This window comes from Sylvia atricapilla, chromosome 1, assembly GCF_009819655.1.
Source record: "Sylvia atricapilla isolate bSylAtr1 chromosome 1, bSylAtr1.pri, whole genome shotgun sequence".
Lineage (NCBI taxonomy): Eukaryota > Metazoa > Chordata > Aves > Passeriformes > Sylviidae > Sylvia > Sylvia atricapilla.
In genome coordinates, this window is record NC_089140.1 from 68,662,534 (window position 1) to 68,676,127 (window position 13,594).

A 13,594-nucleotide genomic window follows, 5' to 3' on the forward strand; every position below is an offset into this window, starting at 1 on the left:
TCAAAAGTTAAAAACACAGACTAGAAAAAAAGTTTTTAATTGCACAGTATATTTTAGTTCCTATCAATCACTGTTAAAATCATTTGAGTTTAATAAGCAGATATTTACCTGTTGGAACGAGACAATCTTTCCAATCAAAATATCCTGCATAAATGCCAGGTTCTAATGACCCAACTATTGGATCTGCTTTGAATTCAATGTACATTTCAAACAGTCTTTGATCCAACTCTTTCAAGGATTCCATACTAACCTAAAAAATTCAACAAAAAAAAGGAAAGAGAAAGAACATAGTAAATAGTCATTAACTGAAAGAATTTAATCACATACCCAAAAAACTTCCTCATGTCTTCTTTAATTTCATCAAAAAGCAGCAATTACTGACACATTTCAATTCATAATTATGTATATAAAAACTTAAAAATCTTCCATATTATTTGTCCATCCTACCCAGTATAATTTTTTCCCGACTGTATTCAGCAATAGACACTTTTATTGTCTAAAATACAAGGAATGCCTAAGCAGGCAGATCATTCAGTAACTACCTACTGGCATAATTTTTTTCCCTGTATGTCAGGAGGTCTTTATCTCACAAAGCAAACAACTGAATTTTGTGAATGCTTTACAATATACCCATAAAATTTTCCATTCTTAAATGTGAAGATTTTCTGTATAATACTTAAGATTTATCTATTTCAATTTTACAATTTCTCACTATATTAAAAAAATTACGTTATTTATTTAGAAGTCTCTGCCTTCTGAAACCGAACCTATGGACTTCCCCTCTGTACTTCAGCAAATCTCTGTACAACAGAAGCAGAAGCTGCAGTTCATTAACATCTGCAGAACTCTTCTCTAACAGCTCTCCATGCATTTATTTTGTAATTCACAGAACTTAGCCACGCTGAAAGCTAAGGGGGTATGGACAGCTTGTTCACTGTATCTGAACAACTTTAAATTTTATACAAAGCTTTTTATTAAACATGGGTTCTCCCTGTAATTATAGCTTCTACAACGATTCTATAACACAACACATATCATAGAATGTTGAAGTAGAACACCAGTATCTAAACATAGTAATGGATGCTAAATGCAAAAAAAATGAAGTGAAAATCAAGATCAAAAATCTCATGTGACTTCTGCTGAAATGTATATGCCTTTATAAATAAGAAAGAGAAAGAGCTTAAGAAACATAAAAAAAAAGCTTTTAAACTAGTGTTCATTTTCCTCAACAATAACAGTTGTTATTGAGGTCAAAGCTGATGTTAGCAAAGTTGGAATGGTGAAGTTGGTGCTCAGAAACAAGACACACCACAACTTTCCTGCTTTTGATGAACAAAATCAAACCTTCTTTGATTTGTCACAAGAGGATCTCTATCCCAAAGGAAAGCTTTCTATAAGGCATAAGAAAATCAAGGCTATTTTCTTCCTCTTTCTCTTCTACCTGACTGCCTATTTTAAAATATAAGAACACATTAAAAAAGGTACAGAAATCTTGCACCTTTTTCCTCTTAAACATGTTTCAAGACATTTTTCACTTTAACTTCTTATGTTTAGGGAAAATAATAACCCTTAGACCATTCCTATTTAGCTTTGAAGTAGTGGGAAAAGTAAGTTGGAGTGATAAGTCCCTGCAGATATGCACCCATTCAAAGAATCTGTGAAACAACTGCTTCAATGTTCCTCAGCAAAGTGTTTTAGAATTAAGTAATTCCACCTTCCACATTTGCAGCCATTCAGTACAAAACATCATCTGCACATGCAATAGAGGTGGTGTTTTTTTTTTTTTTTTTTTTTTTTTTTAATACAAGTTCTCTTCAACCTGTTTCAAGTTCAATACACAATTAAAGCTAGTGATAACCTTGTTTTTCAGCCAGTGGAAAGATTGCAAGAAAGAATGAACATTTAATCTGAAAGTAATTTTGAGCCCAGGACTGGGGGAAGAAAGCAGAGCAGAAGTCCTTAACATCCACTGGGTATACCCATGTTCCTGATCCTCATGTGGGCTAAATGCTTACAAAAATATACTATTCTCACATTGTTGTCTTTCTGCTATGAACATTCCTGTGACTAGAGTTTTTAATCCTTGCATTAAAGCCATTTTGAGCCTCTACCTTTCGATGTTACCTAATTATCAGAACTGTGGAAACAATTTTATTCAGAAGCTTAATTAATGAGCTGGATGAATTTTATGGGATATACCTTTTTTTTTCTACTTCCTAAATGACTAAACTGATAAGTTAATTTAAAGGATTTCCACTGAGAAGTACAAGAATCATGAGTATGTGCCAAGGTAGCATATGCTAAAAACACAGTGTAATGTTTGGCTGCTTTATATAATTTTGTATTTGGCACACTAAGAAAAAAAAATGAAATAACCATATAGAATGTAAGGAAATGTTCTTGGCTACCATTTACAATCTCTGTACTTCAGAATATTAGATAATAATGACATCCTACTTACAGAGGCAGCTTTAAAAAAATCAGCCCAGTGCAAGAACAGATAGTTTTTCACTAAAACACACTACCAAAATCAGTTTAAAATTAAATTTATAAAGCTGACAGAATTTAAAAGCATAAATTAGTTTCAGTCTTTTCAGATACAAGCAAATCTTTTAAAAATTTGCCAATTCTTTACTACAATTTAAAAATCTAATATTGAAATAAATTAAACACTTTCAAAAGTTTAGGTGGCATAACAAAAAACTGAAAGAATCAACCTACCCCTCTAAACATTTGTGAGCTTCCATTCTTATTTAAAATTAATAAAGGGCTCAAAAACTGCCCTCTTATGATGACTATCTAATTATCCAAATCCTCCCAGCTGACATTACCCATTGATGTGCCCCACACATGCAGTATTGCACCAGAGTTTTCAAAGGGTTAACACAGACTGGAAATCTATCTGCCACTGAAACATCTGATTTTGGTCATTTCCAAACATACCAAACTTTGTGGCTGTGCAAGGCAAGGTGTTGAACACACACATAACAGATATCTTAGCTGCTTCTAACCATACTGGGCTCAACTCTACATAGTAAAAAATGGCAATATCCAGAGTAATTTTTTATATTGTACTAGCCATACAAATCATAGCAATTCCTTTCAAACGCTGCTCAGAACTACTTAGGCTGTAGAAATTCAAGCAACATTCAGGCATAATGGGACTAAGGATGTACTACATAGTTGAACAATTGGTTTGAGTGAAATACTACTCTGTACTGGAAAAGATAACATTTTACTTCCAACCAACAAATATTTCTGTAAATAAACTAGCTTTATGGTCCTAAGGATTAAGTCACAACATTTCTCATAAGAAGTGATTAATCTTTACAAAAAGGCAGGAAAATGAGACAGCTACTGCCACCCACTTTGACATTTTCGTTCTTTGAAAAAGAAAAAACAACAAAAACCCCCCCAAAACACAACAAAAAATACCATGAACTAGTTTATGAACAAGACCTATCAGTAATGTAGATTTCCAGATGAAATAATTTATCAAGTATAAATTGAGATAACAATCTTTACTCTCTGCATTAAGAGAACACAGTGACATTAAACAGCTTTACTAAGAAATCTGATAAGCTCTGCCATTGAACACATGAGTCCTGAACAAGAGCTCACATTTTCTACACCAGCTAATTAAGCCCTGTATGAAAACACAGAATCATATCCTTGTTGTTGTTGTTCACTCCAATTAGTGCTTGGAGTCCCATTCATTTGTGGAAGGTTCACTGAGGAGTACTTTTTGGATGTTTGGACACTTACACCTACTTTCCAAAGAAGGTAAACCAAATAAAAATCCCCAAGCAATGATGCTTCATTCCAGTGCTCTCACTTACTTGAGTTATTTTATCAACACCTTGGAAGCCATGTTTCTCAAAATGTTCAGCTATATTGAGGAAGGTATGACGTTCCAGGTAACGGCAGTTGCTGAGTGCAATTAAAAGTCTCTGCTCCTAAAAACCAAGAGAAGAAAGAGCAGAACAGTTGAAAAAAGAAGTATCAGCATAACCAACACTGTAAATGTATACAGAGTATTTTAGTGACTCTCTGTGCATAATAAACATTCTCACAAATAAAGTAGGGTATACTAATACTTCAGTCAATAAACTACTGAGAACTGAATGAACATCAGGTATGATGATTGAACATGATGCTTCTTATAGGATCCAGAGTATTCATTGGAATAGTTGTGACTAATACAGAACTGCGGTTAAGACTTCTTTACAAAAATTAGGTTTGGACAGCTTTCCAGGAAGCTGTTTCTGGATTTTACTTTGTTTCAAGAAATATACTAAGAATTATGACCATCATAAATATACTAAGAATTATGACCATCATTATATCAACTGAAGATCATCTTCACTTTCCCATGAGGCTGGCTAAAACAAGGGAAGCAGGTACTGAACAAATGCACTCACAACTCTAAAATACTAGAAGGTTCTGAACTATATTATGTAATTACAGCAGTTTGAAGACATTCTAGATGTCTGTTCTTCAATGATTTTTTTTAACTACAAGGGAGTTAAATACATTTTGGAGTTGAGATACCACAATTGCCTTTCCTTGATCTTGATATAGTAAGATATAGTTTCCAAACAAAGAATCAAACAAGAGAGAATTACTATTTAAATAGATTGGATCTTCCCTCTCCCCTTATCCCTCTTTTAATTTCAAACTATTTTTCTAGCTCAGATGAAAGTTAAAAATCAACTGAGAAAATATTTTGAAAACAAAATTATTTGACAGTCAAGTCAAGCACTGATCTGATTAAAAATGGTATTGGTTTTGAGACCCAGAACTTGTGACAGATTTGTATTTCAGTAATATGATGACTAGGACTGAGAGTTGCTTTCTACTTTAAGTTGTAATCAGGCTGCATGCAGACTATTTGAAAAATGGGAATTTAAAAAATACAGTGACCAATCTTACTCCAATCACTCACTTTCTCTGTTCTCATTCAAGAAACAGAAGACAAAATGCCTTGCGATTTACATAAGAAAATTATACCATGGAACCATGGAAGCCAGACATTGTCTAAAATTATGATTTTTAAGTCTTTGTACCTACGACATATAGGAAGAAGCCCCAGCTACAAGTCAACAATTAATATCAAATCTATGTGTTGCAAGAATAAAATTATATAAAGAACTAGTTATTACAGTCTAGAATTCAGAAACTTGCCCAAATTTGGCAATCTGTGATTCTTTATTATAGCAGAAATGCTTATTGATCTTGTGAATTAGGCAAAGCAGGGCTTCTGACAACATTTAAACCCTGTACTAAGGAATATTAATTTCACAAGAGGTACTCAGTAGGTTTTTTGCAGGTAATACCTATGTTTTTTTATCGGCTGCTTAAATGGAAGGAAGTACATTAACCAACATGTCAAGAATATTAAAAATCTTTTTCCAACTTCCTAAAAACCCCAAATCAAACAAGCCAAACAAATAACCAACACTTATTCTTCGTAAATTTTCTGGAGGAAACTGTACTGCTGAATATATGTATCTTCATGGGTTTTAAAAAGTAATTAAATAATCAGACAGATTCTAATCTAAAACAAGGTCATAAATCAAAAGTCAAATCCTCAGCTGACTTAACACCAGTGCTATTTTCACTGATTGCTGTGATGCCATTTTAGTTTCTGAGGACCCACTTTCAAAAACCACTTTCATGAGTTACCTTAACATGATACATTATGATACCATAGATACCATAAAAACCAGAGCTTTCAATGAGAGAAATGACTACAGAATACAAAATTGTCTTCTATTAAAAAAGAAAACAAAATAAACAATATTTACAATATTGCAACAGTAAAAAAACCTCACATTCCTGTATCTTTGAGAAGTATTTTCAGATCAGCTTTTAGATATAGAAGCCAAACTTACTGAAGAAAGACTTGATTCTTCATGAATGCTTCCAAACAAATCTGGAGATGAAACATCAACTGAAAGACTAGGAATATTGTTTAAAAAGTAAGTATACATAAAAGTATAGTGATTTTGATTATTTGATACATGGAGGATTCAAATCAACATGAATGAAATGCAATCCTGTTTCAAACCTTACACCAAAAAACAAAGCAGCTCATGTTGTTCAGCTTTTCCAAGATGCCCATAAAGCCTGCAGGAGGAGCTTGGTAGTCTGAGAGTACAATTCTAGCAACAAACCTTTCCTTTCCTTCCTAAAACATTTTTTTTCCTATAATTTCTCTGTTTTGCCACAGATTCTGTTTTTACACCTATCCAGCCAATGGTCATCTGAATAGGAAGAAAAAGACATTTCATTAAAACCAGAATCAATTTGCCCTTTCCAGCGTATATTGCTATATTTTCCAAGTCTCTGCCTTTTCACAAATGTTGGTAACTCTTGGAAGCTCAGGCTACTCTGACTTGTTTTGGTCTCTAAAATAAGTGGCTCATAAGCATTTATTGAACAAACAACTTTCATGAATTTAGCAGAAATACTAATACAATCAGTAAAAAAATAGAAGGGAAGAAAAGAAAGGCAGGGGATGTTTCACCATATGACTGGATGTTACTTAGTGAGAGGTGCAACTGATTCCACGTAAAGTCATGTCAAAACCAGCACATCTGCTTCAACAGCAACTTGTGTCACTGAATAAAACAGTATAAGTAATGTAATACTAATTATGTTGTAAGATCCTTATTACATGATGCCACACAACATTCTGACATAAAAAGTACCTGCTCTTATTTTAAAGCATCACTATTCAGAGGCAAAAGTATTCACAAGAAATATGAAATACAGAAGGGATAAAACCACACCGTCACTGAAAACGTAAACTTGCACACACAATTGCAGAATACTACACATAAATCATCTTTGTTTTTACTTACTGAGATGTATCTATGTCACCATCAGGTTTGGTGCTCAGCTGTTCCAAACAATCTATAAAGCCCTAGGAAATAATACAGCAAGATCTAAATTTTCTGCCAGAACTAAAAAAAGTTCTCAAATTCACTTTTACTACACTCAATAAAAGCAGAACAATCATCATCACCTTGTTTTGTCTTAAACCTTACATTAATACAGTAACATTACAACTTTTGCATGCATATTTTGTATTTTGCATGCATCATAGTTTACTTGTAGGAAAACACAGTAATTTTTAATCCTGATAAGCAATTTTCGTGATGCATGTCTAAAATGATGCAGTGATAATCTGCTGATTATTAGCACGGTTAACAGTTTTCATGTGCTCAGTCTGAACAGTGGATCCCAAGTAAAAATTGCAGAAGCCTCACTAAAATTATTGTCTTGCTTTGGCTCATGATTTCTTATTTGAGGAGACTATTAAAATATTTCAAAACTCTAAAGAATGCTATTACTTAATTTCAAATCAATTAAAAAATCAGATTTTGTTACAAAGAACACTGTTTTCTACTACAAAAACTGAAAGCCAGACCATCAGCTGATGAAAATCACCATTTCTCCACTCACTGCAGTACAGAGATGTTAGATAGCATCACCTCAGGAAATATCAATTGTCAGTAAAGTCTTGAACAATCACATTCACCAAAATACTTGAATATGTTACTTTGAGGATTTGCCATCACTGGATTGAGCTAGTAAGTTCTAGCTACTTTTAAAGTCAAACATTTCTCAGTATCCCAGTGTGTACCAGAGGAATAACACAGTCATCAACTTAAGCTACCTTTTGGAAGGTGGGTAAGGTACAGCACACACATTTTTGATCGTCACTTGTGTTGACAATTTTGTACTTCAAAGTGCTCAAGTTACCTGCATGATCCCAATGCTTAGCTGGCACACATCCTCCTGTGTTTTCTGCTGCTGGAAAACCTGAGGATGCAAGCATATTATTTCAGAACAACTCTACATGGCCTTATTCTCATGGAAGGCCTCAGTAACTCATCCCCAAAGAGATGACACAATTAAAAGAATGACTGCTGGGACATTGTTTCCTTATAAATCAATTTCAATTTTTCTCCATTCTAAAAATGGGAGAAGCAATACAAGTCCCAGTAAACAGTTTGATAAGCATGAGGAGATATCATAGTTAAAGGAAGGAAGTCCTAGTATATGTGGTATGAGTCATTGTTGGCTAATGGAATTACAGCAAAAGCTCCCAGGATATTTCAAGGTCTCTATGTCCTAAAAAGAAGGATGCAGGTGAATCCACTGCAGATTCTTCTGAATAATGTTCATTAAGAACATAGACAAGCTGGTCAGAAAGATTAATGTAAATGAGGAGAGAGAAACAATATCTATACACAGGGCCCCAAGGGAGTTTGGAAATGTGTTAAACTCCCTTAGAACACTGAAACCTGAAAGAAAGCATGAATGTTTCAATCAATCAGGGCCTCAAGATATTGAGTAGATGGGAACAAAAAATTGAATTTAAGCTCAAGTAATTTGGATCCAACACCAAGTGAAGAGTAACTCGTAGGAATGGCCTCTCCGTTTTTTATTTTAGATGTAATGTCTACTGCTATGTGAAAATTACAAGTAGCATTTTTTTTCCCAGAAGAACAGTTTTAAGGATTTAAATACAGGTTCCATCCACCCCATAAACACAAATTACTCTTAACAAATGAAGCACAAACAGAAGTCTAAAAGCTAGCACAAGTGAAAAGGTGCACATGGGAGAAAAATAAACAGGAAAGTTACATCCTTGGATCATTCTCTGAAAGTTCCCTTCATGTAAATTACTGGTTTTCAGAAGAACAAAAATGAAAACATAAATCAAAACTTACACTGGCTTCTCCAGGTTTGCAGTCCAACACAGTTTTAAGAGATTGCAAGGAATGAATAATGCACTGTTCAAACTGGGATGGCTGAAAGTCAAATGAGTTGTTAGCTGTAGATAAGCACATTAAATAAACGCTACACAAATACATAAAAATTTACAAGGTATATAGTAATCTCTTTATTTCCAAATTATCCCAAATAAGGGGTGGGAGGGAAAAAAAAAAAGTGACACTTCATGTATTACCAGAGGACCTTTTGCATATAAAAGTAATGAGCTTTTATATGCAAATTATCTACAGAATTATTATTATAGATCAATGTACATTTTTTTATCTGAATGAGACACTTTTATACCAAACAGATTCATGTAAAAAAGATTTTAAAGCTTTCTGTGGTAGCATTACAGATGCCTGTTGACACACTCCCTCCTCCACTCCTTGATCCAAGCTTTTTGAGAGTTTTGCCTGGGATGTCCAATATTTCTGCAATGTATTTCAGCAAAATATTTCTAAGAAAATCAGACTGAAGCTTGTTTCAAATAGAACAAAAAAATGGTTTGAGGGGCTGTTGTTACCTTCAGGTTTCCAAACCTGAAATATGAGTGTCTGGGTGACATATGTCAATCTCATCCTGAAAGTGCAAGCAAGTTCATAGCAGAGTCATTAGTCACTTTTTCCTTGTCTTTTTCTCTTCCCTTATAAATCACACTTTATTTTTTTAATTCATCTGTCTGCTGGTATTGGGCAGGAACCTGCTGTGCAGGGCAACATGAAGCAGTCACTGCTCTAGAAAAGAGAGACTTCATCCTACTGGATTTGGGTCAAAGAAGTGGACAAAAAAGTTTGTAAGTCTTGTAAACTTGCTTTGCATTCAGTAGATAATTTATGGCATGCCACCAACTTTAAATTTAGAACTTTTATTTCTGTAATAACTTTTAATTCTGTAAATGGTGGAGGTGGACCGGGAAACTGATGCTCACATGGCAAAATGAAAATCATTGAAACAATTTGTATTTAGCATATTTGGATCTCTTAAAAGAAGAAGGCCAGCAGTAAAGTGCTGCTCTTGGGTTTTTGCTTCTACACTATAGAACATCACATCTCAGGAGAGGAAAGGTGTTTAGATACTTGATTCTTTGGATATCATGAAGTTGAGAAAACCTGGTTCTGTTTCTCACTGTATCTTTATCTGGAATATAAATGCTAAAGGGGTCTTCAACCTTTCCTGCAAACTTAAAATATAGTTTCTACCTCAAGCCAAAAATGTCCCCCAAAGAGACTGCCTGGCCCTTTTTAATACTGGTTGACCTTTGCTCTAATATTACCCCAATGAACTCTACTTTAGTAGGTAAATAATCTCGCTATGACAAAACACAATCAACTTCCACCATTAAAATTTGGCATGTTTCAACTATGGCCTCAAAAGGTATCTAGTGAAATACTGTATACAGGCAATGAATGGGTGATTTCTAAGCACAAAACCAACTTAAGCAGTTTTATAATAAAAATGGGTTAGGCTACAGCTCAAGCATGAAGAAGCAACGCTTCTGTGGAAGAATCTTCCCCCTGCCTTCATTCGGCAGACAAATATAGTGAAAAACTGAAAAGTTAAGGGACTTGCCCATGGCAGCAGCAACTGATACCAAGACCAGAAGCTGTAAATCTGGTTATAGTACTACAATTGACAACAACACTCCTACCTACAGTATGCATATTTTGACTGCTCAATGTCCTCCTACTCAACTTTAAGCATGTATTTATAGAAGCAAATAAGAACTAAAAGTCTGTGGAGCATTCCCTTAGATAACATACACAAAGCAACTCTCCCTCCCACAGGCCTTTTCTGCTTTCGCAGATTGTATTTAAGTCACACCTACAACGTGCTCGCTGTGTTTTAGGCATTACTCATTACTGTTTATTTCCAGAAAGCGTCTCACTAATTTATCTGAATTTGGTTTCAAGACATTGGTTGTTACTGCATGTAGGCAATCTCCTAAATTAGTTGCTTTTCAGTTCAATTTCTCATTATAACATATAAGTGACCTATTTATTTAGCTACAGACCAATTCCATGGTAGTGTGCCTACTAAGTTATGGAGCATTTTGATGTGAACTGAACTTGTGACCTCCAGTATGACTTTTTGCTCCAGTAAACCATTCAGAGAAGTAACAATTCAAACAATTAAAAAAATTAGCTTCCCATATTTTCATATTTTAATAAAACTACAGACATCAGTATGCTTACATGAATAAAGTCCAAAGTAATTTAAATTTTGGAGAATATAGAAATCACTTTTGTTACACATGCAAAAGAAAGAAAAAATCCAGTAAAGGAAGTGCCTACAAGACACCGAGTATACCCACCAATGATGTCAAGCCTTCATTGTCAACAACCCAGTCCTCCTTTTCAGCTAATCGCTTTATATCTGTAGGACAGAGTAATAGGGGAAACATGGGATGGGTGGGTGGGGAGAGAAGGTATAAATTTTAATTATTAAAAACTCCTTGAACTTGAAAAGAAACCACAGATGCTGGAACTGCAATGACTAGGCATACAAGCAAATAGCACTACAAGCTTCAAAGCCTTCAGTACTCTCAAATGATTAAGAATGGAACTCACACATGGTGTGCTGCTAACACCACAGAGAAGCACGTCTATGATACATGGCAGGACTTGTATGAAGCTCATAGTTTACTGGAAAGCTTAGAATTAAAGGAATATTGTGAAGGCTTTGGGTTTGTTTTTATTTTGTAAATTTTTAATCACAATATAAAATACTTCAACTAAGAACCCAAGTCTCTAGTCTATAACACTCTAGCTCTTAATTAAAAAATGAAAGAACAACTGCCTAGCATTTTAGCAAGACAGAAAGGGTGGCACATAATTCATATTCAGAACTATAAAAGAGGGACAGAGTCCCCACTCAGGGTCAAGGATCCATGGTGCTAGATATTCTTCAAAAGTACATAAACACATATGCAAAACGCCCTCTCTTCCACTACCCAGAAGGTGTTAACTTATAGAGGGTTACTATGTAACTATTTATTGGGATGTGAATCCAAAACTCATGCACTTTAAAAACACAATTCCTCTATGGATGGTGTGCATCCTGCATCATCACTGCATTTTGGGCTTAACTGAAGTATAAAAAGAACAAAGATGAACTATGTGCAGTTTGTGGGGCTTTGACATACAGTTTTCCCACACAGAAATTGTGCCTGCACATCATGAAACTCCCTTTTAAACGAACAAAAATTTCAGTGAATTGCCCTCTGTTCTAAAAATCCAATAAAAGCGGATAACTAATGCATACTGAAAGGTGTCTTCAAAATCTTAGTGCTTTGTGTAGCTAAATTAAGAAGCTTAGTTATAGTGTCATACTCTACAGCTCTCACAGAAGTATAGGCTCAATGAAGATAAAAGGCATTAAGGGATTGTACAGAATAATTACTCTGTTCACTTTCCTACTTGATTAAATTGATATTCTTCTAAGGGTTTAGATTGCACTGGTTAGCCTTTACATGTTTTTGTAGCTGCTTACTTTTGCATTTTATTCTTAGCTAATACAAATATAAACCCCACCAAATTTCTTTCTCATATTTTACTGCTCATCAAATTCCAGTCAAATGCATTCATGTAAACTTCCTGTCTAGTGTGGCATTCACATAATTTCTCTTTCATGACCTTTATGACCAGTGACCACATACAAGAGGGAAAGAACACAGGCTGCCTCTCAGGGTCAGTATGTGTATATGGTGTTTATCATAAGAAAACAAAAAAAAACCCCTGTGTGTGGGCAGGTTTATCGTATTTGAAAAGCTAAAGTGCTCTTATGAATATTTTAACTACATCTGAATATTTTAATTACCAATGCCTTCGGTAGTTAAAATGCCTTTGCCAACTTAAAACACGCAGCAAGTGAAAAGACTGAAGTTTATATCAGCACTTTACTCATATTTTGGAGATATTAGAGAGGTGAAATTCAAGTCCAGAAGGAGCCTTTTTGACTTATGTATTGCAGATATAGCTACTTCTGAGATACACTTACGTAGCTCTATGAGAATATCCATTACCTTTTCTTCCACTCGTTCCCCAATAATAAGGTTTTTCGAGTGCCAAATTAACCTGCTCATATGCAGAAAAAGATCTCCACTATCTTAAATACATTCCAGAAGTAAAATTTTCTGTAGTAGGCAAAGAACAAAAAAAGGGGCTGACAGATAAGGCATGCAATGCAACAGTATGGAATGAGAGTTATGATACAAGCAGGCCTCTTTCCTCTGGTTTGCTGCTACAGCCAACACACCGAACTGCTTCACTGATAGGGGACGGAAGTAGTAGCCAAGGAAGGCTGCTGGTATGGCTAGACAAAAGAGAACTACATTATCCAGCAAATAACACATGCCAGCATCTCTAGGGATCTGCTTTCTTTTGATTCAAGAAAGAAAAATACGAAATGCTTGTATGAAAAACTAAGGTGCAGACTACCACAAGAGCTTTTCCTACACAGAATGCATAGCCAGCAATCAGAACATGCGGAGCAGAAACTCTGCATCTGAACAAAGAACTGGGCTACTGCCATGATACAACAGGTAGGTAAAACCAGTAACACAACAGATTTTTTTCATCATTGGTCACATATTGGAGCTCTCTGGACTGTGCTGGAGAAGCTAGGTAGGTAGTTCAGAGACTAGATAAGCCGAGGACTGTCAAGAAAATGGTTGAGAACTAAATACTTCTTCCCTTTGAAACAGCAGGACATCTGAGGAATCACTCAGAGTTCCTAGACAGAGGAGTAAGTCAGTCCAATAAGACCATCCTCATGTCACAATTAAAAAATCTCTTACACCATCAAG

At 34.9% G+C, this 13,594-nt stretch overlaps 1 protein-coding gene across 1 annotated transcript in view; it reads right to left on the reverse strand.

Moving 5' to 3' along the window:
- Positions 1 to 13,594, reverse strand: part of EXOC2 (exocyst complex component 2) — a 127,139-nt gene that overhangs the window by 35,765 nt on the left and 77,780 nt on the right. Inside the window, exons 17-23 of the mRNA XM_066325892.1 lie at positions 11,102 to 11,163; positions 8,745 to 8,825; positions 7,771 to 7,830; positions 6,867 to 6,928; positions 5,895 to 5,961; positions 3,840 to 3,956; positions 109 to 250 (exon numbers count right to left, since the gene is read on the reverse strand). Coding sequence (XP_066181989.1) covers positions 109 to 250; positions 3,840 to 3,956; positions 5,895 to 5,961; positions 6,867 to 6,928; positions 7,771 to 7,830; positions 8,745 to 8,825; positions 11,102 to 11,163 — 591 coding nt within the window. The remainder of the gene's footprint in view (positions 1 to 108; positions 251 to 3,839; positions 3,957 to 5,894; positions 5,962 to 6,866; positions 6,929 to 7,770; positions 7,831 to 8,744; positions 8,826 to 11,101; positions 11,164 to 13,594) is intronic.